General features: G+C 37.5%; 1 protein-coding gene across 2 annotated transcripts in view; it reads left to right on the top strand.

The window, feature by feature from the left end:
* LOC139731414 (transducin-like enhancer protein 4) overlaps positions 1–22,544 on the top strand; it is a 96,171-nt gene that overhangs the window by 5,281 nt on the left and 68,346 nt on the right. For both annotated transcript variants that reach the window (XM_071642303.1, XM_071642301.1), the window contains exons 2-7: positions 4,343–4,440; positions 6,459–6,522; positions 10,617–10,661; positions 16,927–16,989; positions 20,358–20,432; positions 21,580–21,606. In XM_071642303.1, coding sequence (XP_071498404.1) covers positions 4,343–4,440; positions 6,459–6,522; positions 10,617–10,661; positions 16,927–16,989; positions 20,358–20,432; positions 21,580–21,606 — 372 coding nt within the window. The remainder of the gene's footprint in view (positions 1–4,342; positions 4,441–6,458; positions 6,523–10,616; positions 10,662–16,926; positions 16,990–20,357; positions 20,433–21,579; positions 21,607–22,544) is intronic.

Here is a 22,544-nt window from a genome sequence, read left to right as displayed (position 1 = left end):
TATAGATAATCCCTTTTATGAGGAACTTTAGATATGATAACGGTACATTGGTCTAGATAAAGACTAAGCGCACCGCGTGACAGCTGTGGACATCATAACTCTTTGGATATTCCCTTCGCTGCCTTGAATAAAGACTAAGCGCACCACGTTTACAACAGAACACCTGTGGACATACAGAAGGCAGTGCTCTTCTTTGTATAGCGGTTTAGTTTCGATTCAGAAGTATAGGGATATAAAAACGAGACCAAATTGGTTAAAAATTCATTTATCATGACTAAGCTACTCATTTGGAAATGCTATCATAGCTTGATAAGCATATCTATGCCCGACAAACAAACTGACACCAAAAAGGTTGTGCCACCACAGATGGTACCAACAACCCATTTTTCGGGTCTTGGCCCATGGACTAACAAGTCCAGTTTTGATATCTCTGTTCTCTGAATCTTGCTTGAGGCATGAACTATTCAACTAAGGTTCAAGACCCTCATGCTCTAGTTACAGTAGGTCTGGCACAGTGTATCAATGTTGAGGTAATGCAGGGCTGCGCACTAACCCATTTTTTCTACTGGTCCGACCTGCCTGTCAGACCAGTAGGTGCCTAGTTTGTTTGTTTTTTTTTTTTTTTCAACTGGTCCATTCCTAAAAAGGTTACCGGTCTGACAGTGATTTTACTAGTCCTGGACCGTCAGCCCACTGCCAATGTACAGCGTTGGATAATGTACCGTACTTCAGGTTAATTGTAGTTTTGGTTGGTGTGCATGGACATAAACAAACCTGGGTTCTTTATTGGTATTGCTCTGCATTACACGTATTTCTCAAAGTTGTATGGACTAATGAAAATGGAACTCTGAATGCAAGAGAGTTACACTGATGATTGTTTTAAATCAGACAGAGTGTCTAATACACAGTCTTTAACTTCCAGGAGCTCATGTGAGCCCATATGGTTACAACATTGTTCCTGAAGCAGCCCAGAAGTTTGATAAGTTGTGGGCAGCAATTAGAAAGTTTACCAGTACCAATGAGGCAAAGTTTACAGCTGTGAAGATAGTTGTGTTTCCTATTGCATGAAAGAATACAGTAGGAGAGATAGTAATTAAAAAAAAAGACAACTGCAAGTATAAATGCAATGGCATCAATATGTAGAATTGCATAACAGATACATACAGTGTACATGTGTAACTCAACGATAAACTGATTACCCATCCAGAAAATGTTTTGCAGAAAATGAAAGGGGAAGTTAATCACAATACACTTACCAGTTTGTTATATGGTATATGGTATATGGTATATGGTATATGTTGGTATTACACACAAATGTATATAAAACTTGTCATTACCAATATCTACAATTGTACCTGACAATGTTAGTACATGTAATACATGTAGCTGTGATGCATTGCTACAAATGCTTGGCAATACATCTTTCTCTGAGTAAGCAGTCAAAATCAATTTTAAGGCATACATGTACATTGTACCAGTATGCTAATCATAAAGCTGTACCAGAAATTTTTCAAATTTCATATAATGGCCAGAAGCATTTCAAACTTCACTGCCACATGTACAAATAGTTTGGTATTTATTATAAAGTTGTATGAGCTCCAGTGTTAGATTAGCGGAACTGCAGTGAGCAGTACAAGACTTTGTTACCACAGCATGACCTCCAAATGTTTGAGAGATTGTTTCTCATCACTACGATCTCCAGCCTTCCAGAGAAGGTTTCCTTCTTTGCTCTGATGCATGTTTTTTCACTGTGGTGACTGAATCGTTCCACAAGGGTAGTTTGACGGTGCAAATTATTGAGCGGCAAGCAAAGCTTCATATGTGTAGTTTTTGTTTTTGTTTTTTGCATTATGCCCAATTTGATTGAATGCTTGCTGCAGTATAAAAAATTGCTAAGCACACCCTTTCAAACAATACTGTCAATTAAAAAGTAAAGAGCATTGTACGTAATAACCCCCCTTTTTTATTCCAGGCTCAGTAACTGCTTGGTTTTAAGTGGGATGCCACACCATGTTTGAGAGGACTGCAATGAAGGGAGTAAAATCAGACAAAGAGAATGGTAGAAGTTCCATCAAGATTGCACCATAAGGCAAATATAGTATTTGAGAATTTCATACTTTTACATGCTTTTACCTAATAGATCTCAAGGTGATGATGTCACTGCTTTAAAATTCTTCCACCAGTTCGTTAAAAAAAAGTATAGAATCATGAATGGTTGCCGTTCACACAAATGTTCTTCAGCAAAAGCAAATTCTCATTCAAAAATCATTGTTACTAATATGTATCTAGTGCTACCTTGTTTTTGACTCAGATTATATTGTTGGCTGAGAACCAGAAGGGCGTTATTGCATTTGGGGGGGGGGGGGGGGGTGTAAAATTGTTGAGTTCAATATCCTCTACATATATTTTGATGTCATTTCTAAATTATTTTCATCGTCAGTAAAATGCTAATATGAAAACTACAAGGGCACTGTTTTACCCAATATTTGGATTATTGATTGGAACAATGCTTATAAATTTACCCACTTTTAATTACATAAACTTTTGATTTCAGGAAAATTGTTTCTTTCTTATTAAGGCTGAAATCATAGAACGTTATTCTAGCATCCTTTTGTTTCGTAGTCGATGAAATGTAATAGTGTTAAATTTATTTCACCTACAAAAAATGATTTATGTTCATACATGTTTTTGACAACAACGCACACTGGCACTGGTCCGATGGTCCCTGACCAGTAAAAATCACTTTCGGACCAGTAACTTTTTCAGGAATGGACCAGTAAAACATGGAAAAACTGGGTACCTACCCCGGTCCGACGGACAGGTCGGACCAGTAGAAAAAATAGGTTGGTGTGCAGCCCTGCTTTGAGAGATGTGGAGGTGATGACATCACCTCATGTAGATAGCAAGTATTTGTATGTGACCATCATACCGTGAGCTACATTGTATTTTGTGCAACCATTTGTACATACATTAGAAGTCTAACTTTCTCAGTATTTTATTAGTGGAAAAATGAGCAAAGAAGATGGGATTCCATCGGGATTCGAACCCGAGACCTCCGTATTGCCAGCCCAGTGCTCTACCGACTGAGCTATAGAAAGCCCTAGTTCAGTGTTCATCCTTGAATTTGTCGAATTTGATGAAATCTCTGCCATTGTGTTTGTCGTAATATCTATTTCGATTATTATTGTCAACTTGAAATAGACTGGTACAGCTGTATTTTTACAGACTTATTTCAATTCTGGCTTAATGGCTTCTAATAAATGCTTATTGGTACACTCTTGAGTATGACGTGAGACAATACCCTGTTCTCAGTGTGAAGACAGTGATAAATGTAACAATTATAATGGGCATCGTAGCAAGGCATGATTGCAGAAGTGTAATCTGGCATGACCATTTGTTATAGGCTGTTACTGAGGTAAAGATATTACATGGAAATCAAGTAGACAGTATGCAAAATTGAAACAGAGCAAAGATATCACAAAGCAAAATGGACAAATATTTTGCTGATATCGTATTCTTTGCAGTATTCAGGTGGAAAATAGATTACAAACCTGTGCAGTCAACAGATTGTTGTTTATAGATGCTTGCAAATATGTTGTTGGAAGTCATCTTTCTTGGAAATCGTTTCTTTTTTTATGTTTCCTTAAAGTACAAAACACACTGTTTCTATAACATCAGCACTCATCCAGTTCAATCATTTCATCGCGACAACAATATTTAAATGTTGTACTGTACGTGTATTTCATTCAAGTCATGCAGAAGTGGGTTTCAACAGAAGTAAAAGAGACATGAAAGAAACATGATATTGAATGTGTGTCTGTATACACTTGAAACCTCTGGCCTCAAAGATTTGCATGTCAGCATCCAGAAATTTTAAAAGACGTATGTAATGCAACTAGTAAGTTGTGTTGATGTTGCTGCATTAGAAAAGGATTGTTAATACAGTTGTTATACATGTACACATATCTGCAATGCCACATGCATTGATACCCAGTCATAGTGTTCATGTACATTGTAGATTTTGTTCATGTACAGTGTACATGTATGCTATGCTTGCTTATGAGTGGTTTTAATATTTTTATGCAAATAATTCTTAGCTACTGTTGTTGCATGTACTTCTATGATTAATTTGTTAAATCATGAACATCAGAACAGTTATGTACTAAACTTAAATTACAGTTGTATGTTTTCCATACAAGTGTACAACCGTATATCTGCTAAAATTACTTTGTTGTACTCGGCATTTAGAGGTGTGGATTGTGAGCATTCAGAATTTATACCTCATTGTTTTTCTTCATCTCATGTTGTCCTTGCTTTTTTTTTTAACGCCCCTTTCCCACAGACCCCTCATCAACCAGGGCAGCCATTTAAATTCACCATTCCCGAGTCATGTGACCGAATCAAGGAGGAGTTTAGCTTTCTACAGGCACAATATCACACGTAAGTTGATGGACTGAAGAAATTAGGTCTGTTTACACATTTTAAAGGGACTGTACGGTACTGGTTGAGGTGGGGATTCATGTTTTGAACATTCCTAAATGAGATAATGAGAAACCTCTTTAATATGAAATATGAAAGAGCATGCAATTTTAAGAAGGATTCAACGTTTATTTGATGAAAGTTGGTTTTCAAATGGCTGAGTTATCCAAAAAAGTGATAATAATAAAAGGCAACAGGACACGCCTTTTATTAGGATCTCTTTGTTTCACCTTGTTTTTGGATATCTCAGCCTTTTCCAAGCCGATTTTCATCAAATAAACTTTTGATACCCCTTAGAATTGCATGCTCTTTGACATCTCAAGTGGTTTCTGAATATCTCGCAAAATGTTAAAAGCTAAATCCTCACCTCAACCAGAATGGTACACACCCTTTAAAACAGGACAGGATTTTTTCTCTTCCTGGCACATTTTCCATCCTTTTTTTTTTCCCCTCTTTGAGAATGATACCCAGCATAATAGGATCTTTGTTTGGTCGGATTATCTTTGTTCTCATGTCCTGTAACTCTGCCTCACTCTCACCCTGTTTCATGATCCAATCATTGACCAAGAACCTGTAGTCAGTTGATCCTTCCATCCTCTCTTCCTCTAAACATCTGACCCTGTGGACATGACATGTATTAAGTTGGGAATGGAAAAAAAGTTGACACTTTGTGTATATGTATCTTTTAAAACAGCCATTCATGATATTCTACCCAAAAAAAAAGGGAAAAAAAAACACAAAACAAAACAATATCAAATGCCAAAATATACACACGTGTACATTGTATGTGAGAGGAATTTAGAAGGTCATATTTATACACAGTTAATTCTAGAGGTTTTATAAACATGTATAGCCCCCATACAGAAATTGAAGAGATCTCCATAACTATGGTTTCAAAGTATTTTGCTGTTGGTGTAGTACTGTACAATGTATGTTGTATTTGCTTGTAGCCAGTCAACCGAGTCACATTGTGTCTGGGAGCTTGAGGAATTTGAAATGAGCAGTCATGCAGAACATTTTTTTAAAGGCATGTCTGCAAAGCACTTGTTGAAAAACACAGTGTTTTGATAGGTTTGATGTGACATTGCATAATATCAGAGCATCAAACCTGTTTAAACACAGAACAACTCAGACTGGAAACTCTGTTTGAGATTGCAAACTACAGGTGTATACTCATTCAAGCTTGAAGTCTGAAGTTTTGAAACTCAAAACCATAACCCAGTTACCAAACATTACTCACATGCAGTATTTCAAGCAAATAGAAAAGAAAACTAAGGGATATCGTTCATCCTCTATGCTGGATGATGGAGGGTTGATTGAGCCATTGTTATTTTTAAATTTCAATCTCTAGAACAAATTTGGAAGGCTTGCCACAGGGCTACTATTGAGGGCTTTTGTAGCATCCCACCTCCTAACAAACCCTAGTGTTTGTGGTTTAGTGCATCAGGCCTGGCAGTCATGTATTTGGTTAAGATCACAAGCAGGGATGCACACATGAATATTAATCATTCACTCACTCACTCACACACATGCACACACACACACACACACACACACAAACAAACGCTCATATGCACAGTGTAATCCCCCAGTGCTCCTTGTCCCAATATGATTATTGCCGATTTCCGTGTATTTCATGAATTCTAGCACTTGTGTAAGACTGTCACAAATAGTATCATTCTAGTGTGCATGCTGCAAGTCATTCTGGTTTTGTGGCCAGTACTTCACTCTTGTAGGAATTTACCAGATGGATGTCATTGCCACATCATAGTGATCCAGGGAAATGAGACATACGTAAGTCATGCTAATCAAAAACAAATAATGCCCAAAATCTGAACGATGACAGCTTGCCTCATCTCATTTGTGATTCCCTCTGGCATTATGACATCAACACACAATTTAACTTTTTAAGCATATATTTTTGCCCTTGACTTACGCTCTTCATTGTTGTGTTGCTTTTTTTTAATGGCATAATCCAGGCTAAAGATGGACTGTGAAAAATTAGCTCAGGAGAAAACTGAAATGCAGAGGCATTATGTTATGGTAAGTTTGCTGCATTGTATTTGTAATGTTTGTTTATCAATTTGTGTGTGTTCTAAAAACCTCCTGGTAAGAAAGAAGCAAGTCTCATGCTTTTAATTTTGCTGCCTGTTGATACTTAGTAGTAAAGTAAACAAAGTATTTGTGCATTTTACCAAGGGACTGGTTTCGTGGTATGTAATGTGGAATATGCTAAGAATGTAACCCCACAAATCATTCTATGTGAATTGATTTTTTTTTTTTAACAAAAAGAAATAAGTCTGTGCATTTCGGGGGGGGGGGGGGGGGGAATGTAATGTCTAAGAGTGGCACAGTATCGATGTTGCTAACATTTAGTGAAATAACACATCTGTCCCAACTGTAAATACTATGCACTTGCGTATTATATGTTGTTTTTCTTTAGGGTATCACTGAGGATTTTTTATGCCTCTGCCACAAAGTGTCGCCAGAGGCATAATGTTTTTGGCTGCCCATCCGTCCGTTCTTCCATCCATCCGTCCATTCGTCCTTCTCCCCGTAATCAATTTTGTGGACAGCTTAGCTCAAAAACTGTTTGAGGTATACATAATGAAACTTGGATATGTATGTATGAGTGGACGAAGTTGTGCCTATTAGTGTCGGGTGCACTATCCTCAAGGTCAAAGGTCAAGGTCAAATTCTAAAAATTCAGTTTCCCTGTATCTATGAAATACTAAAACTTCACTGTTTTTCTCCATATATCTCAGAAATGGCTCAAGGTATCTTCATGGAACTTAGTACATACAATGTATACATGTACTGGGTTATGGGGTCAAAGTTCACAGGTCAGAGGTCAAGGTCAAATTCTCAATATGTTAGTATTTCCCCCATCTACATATGCAATGCCTAAAGGTATTTTCTTGATTCTCTGGGAAAGTTTTGGGCTTTGGGGTCAAAGGTCAAGTGAAATTCCTAAAATTTTACTTTTTTCTCCATCTCAGAAATGGCTCAAGGTACAGTATCATCATGAAATGTAGTGCATGCAACGTATGCAATACTGTCTGACAGATATACTTTTGGGAATATGGGGGTCACAGGGTCAGAGGTCAGTTTATATGCTAAAAGTCTACTTTTCATTAATGTTGAAATTACACTTTTCTCAGTACCTTGGAGATTACTCAACCTGTAAACTAGAATAAAACTATGTACGACATGTATACATTACCGAGTACAATGATTCTGTAGGGAAAGAGTTTGGTCATGCGGTTAAAAGGTCAAGGGAAAATGTTCAAATGCTACAATTTTTCCCATACCGGTAGTGAAAATATCTCAGAAGTGTTGTCATGAAAATGGATATTAACAATTATTGATTAATTAAAGTATTGTGGGCCAGAGGGACAAAGGGCAAGGGTCAAAGGTCAAGTGAAAATGCTCAAATCTCTGAATACTGGCTCTCTTAAACAATTTAGCCATCCAGCCATCTATCCATCCAAATTTAATCTACTACAAGGAATGTAAAAACTCGACGCATTTGTTACAAACATATTTTATTTTTGACCAATTATATGAAACTTTTGTCTCACATTGTCAAGACATACATTGTACTCTAGACCTATTGGGAGAACCATGCATTATGGTGGAGGCATACCAGTTGCCATAGCAACATTTTTAGGGTTTTTTTCCCCTGTGCTCACTCGGAAGACATACTGTACATCTCTGATGGCACCGTGCGCAAGGAAGGTTTAATCCCTGATACATTGTAGCTTCATTTGTTTTCATGTACAATATGTACAGCTGTACAGTGTCTTCTACATATTGTATTCCCTACAAAAGAATGTCCATTATAAAAGCTTTGAAAAGGGATCACAAACTTGTAAAAATAAGCACTTAGTAAGCCCAAGTGGCAAACTCAGCTAGCTGGTTCTCAGAGCGCTAGTGATTGATACGTATGACACGGGAAGATCCAGGTTATTGATTCGTAACAATAAACATTATAGAACTTTCTGTTAGTGAAAAAAAACCAACTTATGTGAATTTTAGTGGTGAAATAATCGAGCAAAAATATTTACAGTTAGCTATGATTATTTAATGACTTTAGTGGCAGATTACAGTGTATTTATTAGTAAAATCATATTTAAATGGCCATAAAAACGAATAAACTTGTTTGATCATTTGTGCTAAAATCTTACCACGTGAATGCGTACGCTAAATTTCTTTTTACACTATGGCCTAGGAAATATCCCCATACACAGTAAACAATACAGTACATGTAGTCAGTACACTCGCCTTCTCCATGGTGTAAAACAAGGCACATCCACCAACCATGTATGTTTACAGTATGCTTTTAGTTCATTTAATAACGTAGAACTCACATTTTATTTGGTACATTGTAAATACATCACAAATAAAAGCAGTTACAAAAGTAACACTGATGTATGTACTCATGATAGTATGTAATATTACCATAGTGCATACACATACATTGGTTGTTTACAACCTCTGGGTTACATTGTAGTGATAATGCAAGTGATGCACTTGAGTGATACTGTTAAATTCAAAATGGCCACCATGACTCTACAGAATGGTCATCTGTGTATAAAGGCCACATTTAAAGTTTCCCTTGAGTGGCCTTTCTGTACAGATTTGACTGCAAAGGAACTGTTGCAGTTCAATACTACTTATTATTTTATTAATTGCTCTGTAATAAAAAAAAAATCGATATATATCGTTGCTGGGGCGACAAGACCTCGTATCTACAAAATGTCAAATGTTCAGGAGAGCCAAAAAACATGGCGGCCAAAGCACTATAGCATAGCGAATGGGATAGCCTTTCCTTTGACGTGCCGTAATGGCTTCATTTTTGGAGTAAGACAGTTGGGATTTGGTCAAGACATCACTTAACCCATTATTTGACCATTAATCCAAAAAAGTAATTTTCACCCAAATTTCAGATACAAGGTCTTGTCACCCCAGCGACGATATGGAGTTACATTTAATCTTAATTTTTACATTTGTAAGTAATTGAGATACAGTGTGTTCATTTTCGTGAATGTTAAAGGAAAAGCAGCATTAGTGAGGACTCTTCTCAGATTTCAATGAATTATTTTCTTTGTCAAACCTTAGATGATAAAGAATAAAGGGATTTTCAAATAATTGATGACAAATTTCTTGAACCATACTAAACTTATATAGGCCTCCTGGGGCTTTTCAGGCAAAGAGATTGTTCAGGAAAGGAAAAAGATGTCCATTTACACTTTGCCATTATGGGTATTTCTGTAGTGCTAAGTACTATTTTGAAACTGTAAATGCAGTGATTGTTTCTTTATGTTGGAAATAAGAAGACCCTGTATCTTATTTGAATCAAATCACAGTTACAAAGTCTATGTTATTGTACCTACATAGATGTAGTATGTCGGTCCAACACTGTTCATTGTATGTACATGTATTGTAAATGGTTAATTCTTATGAGCTTGTTTCATACAGAAATGTTTCCTTTCCTTTATGTTTGTTTATTTTTATATGATGCCATTAGTGCAGTAACTCAGTAAATGGTGAAGTTATGATATTCAATGTACTTTTTCGCTCTGACTATCAATCCAAATCTAAATATGAATATACAATGTATAGCCAATATATTCTTGTGAATATAGCCAATAAATTTCATCTTAAGGTACTGTACTACAGTAACTTCCTGACAATACACCAGTTTTATTCTGAGGAGACAAATGAACATAAGTTTCGACACTGAAAGTACTTCCTGGTTTTTTCATAATGTTTTTTACACCCCTGCTTGCTTATGATCTATTGGTAGGCAAGATTTAAATGTAGAGCGTTTCTGGAGTGAGTAATTTTGATGTGCAGGCTCACCTACAAATTGTATAGTCCATTTTGTATAGAGTTCTTTCAAGTGTTTCCAGTCATTAAACAGCAGACAACTGCTCTCACAACATTCAGTCATCATCTAGAACAATACCTGCCCACTCTGGCCCATGGCAGAAGGTCATATAGCGGAGCTTAGTTTCTCTCTATTCTTTTATCTTGCAAATTCAGTAACATATGAATCTCTGCAAGTCCTTCTGCCTTATCTATTCTTTGTTTTGGTTGTCTGTGTCTCATTGTCTCCTGTATCTTTTCCACAGTACTACGAGATGTCATATGGACTCAACGTTGAAATGCATAAACAGGTGAGATTCCATGGGACTGGGAAAGTGCAAGTGTACATTGTACATAACTTTACGTGGATGATCCGTATAAGGAGGGGTATATTGTAAACATTCGGTAATTTGTCTGACATTTCAAATCATCGCGGTATTCATCACTTTCCTCTGTCGATTCAATCTTGTTTTCGGCTTGAGTGTTATGCTGGGCTATGTGAAAGTGTACCTTGGGAAGTACATATAAGATATAAATGAAATTTCTCAAAATAGAGGGTAGGACAAAGCAGACCTGTCACTTAATTTTTGACTGTTACGATAAGCTATAAAACTTTATACCTGTGTGTTTCCTGTAGGTGCTTACAGCTTAGGAACTTCCATTTAGGTCATTCACTTCAATATGCTCTGTATTATCTACTGAGATTTTAAATACTATGTTATGGATATTTGTAATGAGAGCATGTATGCATGTTTGTGACAACCATTCTCTAAAAGGTTATGTGGGGTCCAGCATATTCAGTTCTTGTCCATCAATTGTATGCGGTTCATATCCAAAGACTACATGTTACACACCATAGGAATCTTTTCTCCTCATAGTTTATCATTATGTTAATGGCTACTTTGGTATTAAGTAGTTAGAAATCAGGTATGAAAAGAGAGCGATGAGCATATGATGTGGTAAAAGACAGCTTGCAGAAGCCAGAGTGATGAAGCGAAGCAACAAATCCACTTGGGACGCTGTGCAGTGGTTTCTCTCTTTTTCCACACACCTTCACCCGTCTCTACTCCTGTTCCCTTTTCTGCACATGAAAGTACTGCCTGCTTGTGCGCTTGACCTAGTGGCTTACCCCGGTAGGGTTGTTGACATCTCAGTGAGCACACCGCAAAGCTACCAGGGGGTACTTGTGTGGTTTCATTCCCACAATCCCTTGCATTGAGTCACTCGCCTGCTGGCTGATGGACTGCTGACATATGATATGTGAGGTGAAAATGATCAGGACTTTAACACTGCCTGTCTCAACTGCTTTGCCTGTATCAGCAGAACAACAATTGCAAACTATCCATACAATATCAGCGAAAAGGCACAAATGATTGAGATATATCACCACTTGAATGTCAGGAAACCTTCAAATGGGTGCAGCATCCTGTGGGCATTTCAAAATAGTGGTATAGGTCATGGGCTGTGACACAGGAAATATGAACAGAAACCAAATGCAAGAGACATATATTCAAGCCAACTTTGCAGAATGCAATATTTGCATTGCCCTTATTGTTGTATTATGAAGAGAAAAAAGTTCTTATTTCTTTGTTTAACTTTATGACTTGTTTGCTTTTTATAGACCCTTTATATAGTGGTTACCTGCCTAACGCATCCAGCCACTCATTTTCTATCTGTGGTAAATATCTAACTGTGTATAGTGGCCACAAAAAGTTACCTGAACCGTTAAATCAGCCAGAAATACTTTGGCTTTGACGTTCATTGCGTGAATTTTGTCGAGTCCTAGCTCAGTCACAATCACACAGACATGATTGACAAACGCAGCTCTTTGCTTCAGTGATGCCAACCTGAATAGATGCTACAAAGGCACAGACAGCTCCTAATAACATCTCAGAATTTCACCAAAATGCTGACTAATAAGTGATTAAAATCCCTCTAAGTAAGGACAATAGGATACTCATCTGGGTATTGTTTGACGGTAACATCAGCTTTGCTCATTATCGATCCCCTCAAACTTGCTAGTGAACCCGATTCATGCAAAACCATTAAGAACCAGTTCCTCAGGCTCAAAATGTTATTCTAAAAATCAAAAGAACTGAAGTAGGCTAAAAGAAAATTTAAGGTAAAGTAAATTGTAAAAAAAATAATTAAATTCCCCATATTATAGCTGCTCATGCAAACGTATTTGCTGTTTTTTTCTTTGCAAGAATAACATGCGGTATTTTATACTATTATACGATGCAAGTGTTGAAATTGAAAATGGCCATCGACCTGTCTATACATGTAGTGGCCACTTTTGTCATTTCCCTTGGGTGGCTGCTATCTACAGGTTTGACTCTACGTGTGTACATCAAACACTTGTCAAGAACAAATTTTGTAGTAACCAGGAGCAGATATCCACCTATCATTTGTGCATGTATCTTTCATTGGTGCATGAACAATGTGATAATCTTTAAGATTTATGCAGCAACGTACTACAAATCATAACATAATTAAGCAACTGCCCGCACAGACCAGCATTATACACATGTTCACCTGTATGTCGCACATTCTTCTTCTTTTTTTTTTTGGGGGGGGGGGAGGGTTGATCTGTAGTAGAATCAGGGTACATACTTTGACATTTTAGCATAATTTGTTTATGTGATGTATTGCATACAAATGTAATGTGTATTTTTGTGATGTAGGCTAACCAAGTGTATATTGTCAGTTCTGTAGTGACTTAAAGTACATTCAGTTGCAGAGGTTCACTCCAAGCAACTTCACCAAAGGGTTTTACAGATGTTGAGTGGATGACAAAATGCTTAGTCTGTGGTATCGTTTTGGTTTCTACAGCTTCACTGTGAATATTACATAACATTTTTGTCAATTTATGTAAAAATGAGGGACAGAGAGAGGTAGTATTTGCTTCCACATGTTTGTAGTTTAAGTATAATATTTTGGTGAGTCATATTGAACTATTTGTACTACAGCACCTAAGATATGGCTTGCATATCAGCAGTCATTGTTTGATGTCATGAATTTTATTTTGATAAGAGAAAATGCTAAATTATAATTGCCATGAATTTATGACTATGAACCATAGTTTGATTTAAAAAAAAAAATGCATGTGGTGTGTCTTTCATACTCATGTATTGCTTTGTACCACATTACTAGTTCTGTTGGTACAATATTGACTACCATATTAGCCATCTGACCAGCTGCAGCCCCATTTCATTTTGACATATCATTTTTTATATCTTTACACTGATTAAGCTTCTCTGTGTATTGGTGCTTAGGCAAAGTCAAAAAAGTGAACTCACTGTAGGCTTAGCTTCATCAGATCTTTGTTGGGCCCCAGAATTATAGGGAGTACCATGTAGGCCGTCTGACTAATCATCAGAGAGTTGTTATCCCTCTGGTAAACTTTTGCGGGTCTTGAACATGGATTAGTGGTCATCAATAGGGGATAACCACATCCATTTTCACACTTCCTTTCTCTTCCCAACCCCCCTCTTCCAGCCTTCCTGCACCCCCCACTCTCAATAGGGTAAATAAAAGTCATTGAAGTGCCCAAGCAGTAATTCGATAAGGCCCTTAGGTGTAACATTTCCTACTCTCATTGTAGTTTTATGGTGATAGTGGTAAGTAAATGGCATGGTTATAGCCATTGAGGGTGCCAGGCTTTTTCCTTTTAATCACACAACATGGGACTTTGAAGCTGTGGAGAGCCTTCCTACTATGCTGATTATTGTACACACAAAGACATTTATTATATAATCATTGGTACAGATGTGACACAGATGTGGGTTTTTGTCCGAACCTAGCACTATGTGAAAAATAAGGATCTGTAAGAGAAACTACTACAACTTTGTATTAGTCATTTGCATCTGTCCGTCTATCATTTTTTTAACAAGTACCAGGTATGTCAGTTTGTACTCTTGAGACTTTTTCCTCTTTTCCTGCATGATCCCTCCACTTGGTTTCATCAATCTTCATCCCCAGCCCCTAAAATTCAACAAATATTAGCATAGCAAATATTGCCAGTTCCACCTGAATATGGCTGTATTTCTTCTATTTGGCCAGTGAGGTAGAAAAAATATGACAGAATGAGGAAAAAGAGAGAGCAGCGAGGGAGAAAAAGAGCAAGAGAGGGAGGTGAAGCATCGGAGAGACGGACTTCAGTATGATGTGGTTTCTGTTAGCATGGCAGTATTTGAACAAGCAAATGGTGTTTGAGCAGCCGTGTTGCTTCTCTGGGTGGTTTGCAGAGTCAACAGTGGTTTTGGCCTGTACAGGGTTGTTCAGGCTAAAGCCACTCTGCGTGAACAAAGCTGTCTCACAACAAGCGCGGACACTCGAGAACGCGCTGTGTATTTTGGGTACCAATTGAAATGCAAGCATACATAGAGGGCTGGCTGCCCCACCCCGTCCTGTATGTGTGCCAAGCTGCGCAAGACACAATTATTGCCTACTGGATTTAGCTGTGCCAAAAGCTCTTGTTCTGTTTGCGTTTCACAACAAGGCTGGGTAGGTTGGTCAGAGAATAACATTAGCAATAAATAACAGTTCTGAAGAAATCCAACTGTTCAATGATCTAATTGACCTAACAAAATTTAATCAAGACTGTAAGAGAGCATGAACAATGGCCATAGTTTACTTGTTTGTTTTCCCAAATCTCCTTTGCAAATATGAATGGGTGAATAACAATACAGCTGTATGTGCAAGTATGACATTTAGCATGCCTGTCAATTCAACTATGAAAAGGGATTTTTTTTTTCCGGTTGTTTTTTTATGATTTTGTGGATGATCTGTGATGATGTAATAATATAGTGCAGTAGTTCTCAAATCTTCCTGGCTTTTCCTCAAGTACACATTGTATGGGCATGCATGTGTGTGCCTTTTCATGTGTGTCAGATGAAAGCTGTAGGCCTACATACAGCATACATGCATAAGTTCCTGTGCTAAAAATAGATTTTGCCACTGCTATAGGCCTACACAGTGCAATTCAAGCTTCTTTAGCTGGTGGCACTGTAAACCTGATTATTAATGATATTAATGGGGTATACAGAGTGTTTAAAGCATTCTACTTGGCCAAATCATAGTTATTTATTTCATTGTAGATATTTTAAGTAATATGAAACTACACGTTCTTCAGATCCATATTGAAGTAAGGTAGCTCTGTCATCCATTTGATGTACAGTACTGAATATTCCACATACTGTATATTTCATAATGGTTCCATATTTGCAAATTTGCAATTTGACTGATATTTGTGGTATGAATGTAACACATAGAGGTGTTGCCCATGCCATAGGACATTATGAATCAGCAACTTGAAAAAAAAAAAAAAAAAAACTTATATGCCTCCCGCATTTGTTAATCTAGAAATGTTTCAGTGGAGTCAATATTTTAGGCAGCAGCATTAATTGAGTATTAGATACATGTACATTCCCCCAAAAAGGCTCCTGTTTAGCCAAAAAAAAACACAAAACAAAACAAAACAGAAAGAAAACCTCATCCTGAATCTGCTAACCAAAGATGACTTGTTTAAAGAGGCTCACATGTGCATACACAATGTACTATACAAGAGAGACCCCCCCCCCCCAAAAAAAAAAAAAAAAAAATACCACAGTTATATTACCCTTTGACATTGTCAGGCAACACCTCAAGGAATATTTACCTTGTGGTACTTGAGTCAGAATCCAATCATCATCAACTTCCTCATGTCTTTACCCATCCTAAAATGATGAAATATTTACACCCTCAACAGTGAATCCCTTTCTTTCATGTGTACACAAGCCTACAATCATTTCTAGTCTGCAGATTAATCATAGTGTGACATATCACCAAGATTTAAAAGAAAGAAAAAAAAAACCAGTAAGGTGTAAACATCAAATCGGGATTCATCAAACTGAAAGGCTTGAGATTTCAGAGATTTCCCATCAGTGGTTGTTGCATGCCAGCATGTGTAGTTGCCATTCAATTTCATATCTGTTAATGCAGCTCAACACTGCTCTCTCGAGACGTACAATACAATGTAGGTGACGGCAAAGATGTCAACATGACAAAATTGTCTGCTCTTTAATTTTTTGAGAGTGAAAAAAAGAAAATCAAGGGATCTCTTTGTGAGGAAAAAGATTACTGTATAAGCTGTTATTTTCGCGCGAATGTAATTTTCGCGAATTTCGCGAATCACAGTTGGATCACAAATTTAACAACACGCGAAAATGTCTCCATGCGCCCTATTAATAGTGCATTAACGTAAGCGTTGGCGTCAATTCGCGAAAACAACATCTCGCACAAATGTCTGTGGCCTCGTCATTCGCGAAAATATCTGTACACGAAAATAACAGCATATACAGTACATGTATGCAAAGTCAGGTGAGTAGAAACAGATAATTTTGAATTTTATCAACTTTGCATTTTTATTGCATGCCATCACTCCTTCATGACTGAGATAGAATAATAAAGATCAAGAAAATTTGACTAGTCAGAGATGTATTGTTTATAATAGTCTAAGTTGCAAATAACTGTCACAACAAAGTCTCCAAATGAATTGTGAATTTGCTTCTCACTATTTTTCTTCTCCTAATACAGACAGAAATTGCCAAAAGGTTGAATGCCATCTGTGCTCAAATAATTCCCTTCTTATCACAAGAGGTAAGTTCATCCATGATTTCCTGAAAGTTTCTTAATGTATAAAACCTTTTTTAAGGGAGTTACAGTGATGCCCCTATATCATCCAGAATGACTTTGAAGAAATGAACTACACTAAAAATTATATTGTAGTAGACTTTAATATCTGAAATCGAATTTAACAACTCCAGTCATAGACTCTTTGATGCAAGATGACTTTAGAGAGAATCAGAAGGATGTAAAGGACCTTGAAGTGATATTTTGTGAACTACAGTCAAGTAGCCATAATTATTATGAAGTCTACTGTGTAGGATGTTTTTTGACATTGGGTACTTTGGTACAGGCATTGCTGGGCTGCAGGACAAAAAGTCCACAGTCAGCCTCAGTCTAGCCTCAGAGGTGGCTTCAGCAATGCATCATTTGGATGCAGCTTACAACTGGGCCAGAGTACGTCTGCTTTCAAAACCTGTGCCATGTTGGAACACCTTTTATATGTAGAAGTCCAAGTTTTATCATGTATGGCTTCATTCACTGGATGTCCTACTTAAAATGTCTTAAAAAGCCACTCCATGTTTGAGATGGCTGTAGTGACTAGATGAAAATCAAACCAGTTGTACAGTGGAAGTGTCGTCAAAATTAAACATAAGATACGTGTTTTTATATGTTGACAAAACAGTGTGTAAAGTGTCATTGGCAGGTGCATATTTGATGAGGTTACCCACAACCCTTCCATTGTATATGCAAAAAGATACATGAAAGTCACTAATCTTCTGCAACCTCCTTCCACCGTGGAAGTTACAATAGGTTTAGCTCTGTAAATTTGATGATGTAAAAAAAAATAGTAACAGAAACGCACTTCCAAACAATCAAATCATGTTAATGGAAGCTATTACATGATCAATTCATGGACTGTGGCTATAAAGCTTGCCTGAGCAGAGTTTGTGAGAAAACATGGTCATGGCTGCATCAGTGCTGGCCACATCACCTCTATACTAAATACACCAAACCTGATGCAACTCCAGACAGGCGTCAGGTTTGGTAGACAGGTTACACATTTTGAAGTGAACCTAGCACTTGCCTTGCAGTCCTTTCAAACAAGAGAGTTCCTGACAGGATATACAATGTATGGACATATAACAAGCTTTTATGTGTCTGAATGCTCTTATATTGATACATCGCATGGATACATTATACATGTCTTATATCGAAAAGATGGTTACAAGCACACAACATGCAAAGCCTGTGCAAAGTTTGTATTGTGAAAGGGAGAGACTCGTACATAATCCATGAACTTCCCATGAAACATGACAGTGTGCGAAGTCTGATGCTGCCATGCGATAAACGGATATCTGGATGTTGTGTCTGAATGCTCTCATATCATATGGTGCATAATATCCATCTATATACGTTTATTTGTGCCTGAATGCTGTAGTATCCATGCAATATATCTCCATATGATGTATCGATATGTACGATAATTCTTTTTGTCTGAAAGCAGCCTCAGGCTTTTATGGCCTTTGACACATGTAGCAGAGGTTTTAAAAAAAATCTCCATGTTGCAGTTACATCAACAAGATGATTATTAGGGGTCTCGTTCCTTTTGATATTACATGTATTTTTGAAAAGTGATTACATTGTGATTACTTTCATATTTGCTCAAGTTTTTTAAACTCAGATTTCCACAGGCATGTTTTTTAGAGGAATTCTGCTTTCATTTACACAGACCTTATGTTTGGCTTGTGCCTTTGATTATTGTAAAGGGACATTCCAAACCATTGTGTTGCATGAGTGTAGATCATGAATGAATAGTAGTTCAGTTAAAGGGGATGGCTAGTAACTGATCAGTGGGAGGAGGCTGGAGGATGATTGTTCCAATCCTTGTGGGATTCATTTAAGAGTACATTATATATCCATTGTTGTGTGAAAATTATTTGCTTCAGAATGGTATCATATTCAAGTAATGTGCAGTTTAATGTTTCCAGGTTAGCGTGTCTGGTCAGTGACGGGGCATTAATCTGCACATTACTTGAATATGAGACCGTTCTGAAGCAAATAATTTTCACACAACAGTAGGTATATAGTGTACTCTTAAATGAATCCCACAAGGATTGGAACAATCATCCCTCAGCATTCCCACTGATTCCCACTGATCGGTTACTAGCCATCCCCTTTAAAGATGTTTTGATCATGACAGGAAGGTTTTCACAAAATGTCTATGCTTGAGTGATTTAACATCCATTTAAAGATGTACAGCTCAAACAGCACACATTAATTGTAAAAATTGTTCCTACATGGATAATGAATAGTGCTTTAAAACATTGTTTACTTTATAAATCCTGAACAGTCGAAAAGAAATATGTCTGTACGAGTATTTCACCCTCGGAAACAAGACATGAGGACATGCAGTAACAGTACATGTACATGTATGTGATAGATTTATGAAATGCCAAAACAGAGTTTGATTTTTTTTTAATTACTAAAAAGTGAAAAATTAAACCCACTGTCTTACATACATTTGTAGGAATTGGCAATGAAGAGATCAGAATGAAAACATTTAGATGCTACACATGTATGGTGTGCTAGTAAAGAAGATAAATTCATTCAATGATACTTTTTATGTTTGTCACAGGTGTGTTTTCGTAATTGTGTCACAGACATACATGAATGTTATTGCAAGTTGACAAATTCTACGGAGAGAAGTAAATTTCTTTCACATAAATTCCTTAAAGGGAAGATAAACCCCAAGAACAATGTGGATTGAGTGAAAGCAGCAGCATTAGTGGAACACATCAGTGAAAGTTTGAAGAAAATCGGACAATCGATGCAAAAGTTATGAATTTTTAAAGTTTTGATGTTGGAACCGCTGGATGAGGAGACTACTAGAGGTTATGACGTATGAGTGGACAACAATACCAAGAAAATCTAAAGAAAATTCTGCAAAAATCCATTTTTCATGAAAATTACAAATTCCATCAAGTTGATATTGATATATGTTAGGGGTAACAATTATTCCTCTTGCTTTCTGAAAGCGGTTGGTCCATTGTTTTTTCATAATTCTAGAAAAGTGAATTTTTGTTGAATTTCCTTTATATTTTCTTTGTATTGTTGTCCACTCATACGTCATATCCTCTAGTAGTCTCCTCATCCAGCGGTTCCAACACCAAAACTTTAAAAATTCGTAACTTTTGCATCGGTTATCCGATTTTCCTCAAACTTTCACTGATGTGTTCTACTAATGTTGCTGCTTTCACTCAATCCACATTGTTCTTTGGGTTTACCTTCCCTTTAAAGCTATTATTTGCTATTTTCTGATATTGTAAAGCAAAAAACTTCCAATCAAAACTTGTGTTTTTATGCTAATAACATCTGTATTTGAACATTTATCTCTGTAGCATCAGCAACAGGTTGCTGCAGCTGTTGAGAGAGCCAAGCAGGTTACAATGACAGAACTGAATGCTATTATTGGGGTAAGTCTGTTGTCATTCTTACACCTTTCCTTAGCCATGTAGAAAGTAATGAAAGCACCACTATTACGTGTGTCTGGCTCCATACAAATACCTGCATGCATCTCTTTGATGTGGCAGCATACTTTGCGAGTAGCGGGCATTTTTTTTTCCTTTTTTCAATGCACCACATTTCAGACATCTTGCAATTGGCTGGAAAACACAATATCTTTCTGGTTGAGCTGTTCCAATGTAGAAATGAGCTATCTGCTGCGGCCATTGGATGGGTGGTGGGTAGCCAGACACACTGAGGCAGATATTGTTGATATGATCATGTTGCCGTAGATTAGCAGCGATGCGCACCAGTGGGAAGCAGCCAGCCATGCAGAGAGACACTACAGTTCCCTTTCTTTGGTCTAACCTCCCCTTCTACTCCATCAGCGCCCCCCCCCCCCCCCATCTTTTTTTTTTTTCTTTTTTACTCCAGCATCTACCCAGTGACTCCTTTGATAGCATCGGTTCCGCAGCAAAGCCCATGCTGCAGTGCATGCTTCATGAGCTCTGCCCATTTAACCGCAATGGTGGCAGCCATGCATGGACCACCGCCTTGCTCGGCTGCCCCCATGAAGTCAACAGTGCATTAGGCATCGAAAAACTGCCGAGGACAATTGCCCCTCAGATTAATTTCCAACTCTTTCATCTGTGCAAATTACGGTGCCGGAGTAAGAAGGCTGTGCCCGTTCAGTTTTCACGATGAGTTTGCCCATGGACAGATTGTCCTTCAATGAGTAGATCTACTGTTAGAGCAAATTACAATGGATAGTTGACATTGTGTGAACACATTTTATAGTTTTTTGGGTGGGTGTTGGATGGGGTGGGGGAATGGAATAATTGGCTTGAGCAAATAATATATGGACAAGGCAGTGTTTGTCATGAAAGAAAATCAATATCAAGATTACCTGCAAAGATTATGTCAATTGACTTGATAGTTGCAACACCTGCTTCTATTTATGCACATGGCATGATCTTAAATTTGTGTTGTTTCATTGCCAATCATGAGAAAAAATTCTGGTCCAGCTCCAAATGTGTTTGTATTTCATTTTCTGCCTGAACAGACATGTATGGATCCTTCCATTTCATTTTCTCTCTTTTTCTCTCCCTATCTCCACAGCAACAGTCTGCCTTCCCACATTTCTCAGTAAGTATATTTATGCAAGTGTGCTATGATTTCAATTCTCTGGTGTCACCCATGTCTAAGAAGAAAGATGCCATATATTGAACTGCTGTGTTTCCATTTGTCATCAATATCCTCTTTTTAAAACTGAAAAGGGAAGACTGTGGTTTGTTAATCAACCATCTGTAGTGTTCAGCATTTTCAGTTTTAAAAAAGAAATCATAAATTTATTACGATAAAACTAACTGGGTGAATGGACCTAGGTTTACAAATATGATCACAAAGAAAGACTTTTATTTCTAATACCTGGTGCATATCTGATATGTTTGCCATATATATCGTGTGTGTGTGTATGTGTGTGTGTCTGTCTGTTTGGGTGTATTGCTGTCTGTTTGTTTGTCAGGCTAGCTGGTTGGCTGGTTTTTGTTTAGTTCACACAGCAGAAGCGAGACATAGGCATCACTTTTCCGTTGGTGGCGCCAGCGTCGTCAGCGTCAACAATTTGGTGTACTTTCTCTAAGTTACACCAAAGGTACATCACCTAAAAATTCTGGTCAAGTGTGAATGTGGGTGCAGTCTGACAAGGTCAAAGGTCAAAACGTCAATGGACTTTTCCTGATAAGCACTGTACATCAAGTGTTGTGGTGTACTCTCAATAACTTTCCACAAATTTGAGCTGTGACCAAACTCACACCACGGGTACATAGCCTAAAGATGCCTGTCAGGGGGGTGTTTCATCAACGTTTGTCAGCGCTGACAATTTCAGCAAAATCCTTGGTTTTGATTGGCTGAGATGCTCTGGTCACTGACTGTTACTATGGTGATTCAAGTTGTCAGTGCTGACAAACATTGATGAAACACCCCCCAGGTTTGAATATATGTGCAGTCTGACGAGGTCAAACATCAAAATGTCAATGAACTTTCCCTACAGTATTGTGGTGTACTCTCAATAACTTTCCACA

Source organism: Diadema antillarum, unplaced genomic scaffold (assembly GCF_040938485.1).
Source record: "Diadema antillarum isolate AM-2024a unplaced genomic scaffold, OU_Dant_1.0 seq00000369_RagTag, whole genome shotgun sequence".
In the NCBI taxonomy this organism is placed as follows: domain Eukaryota; kingdom Metazoa; phylum Echinodermata; class Echinoidea; order Diadematoida; family Diadematidae; genus Diadema; species Diadema antillarum.
The sequence above is the reverse complement of the archived record's forward strand: the minus strand, read 5'-3'. Positions and strand labels throughout refer to the sequence as shown.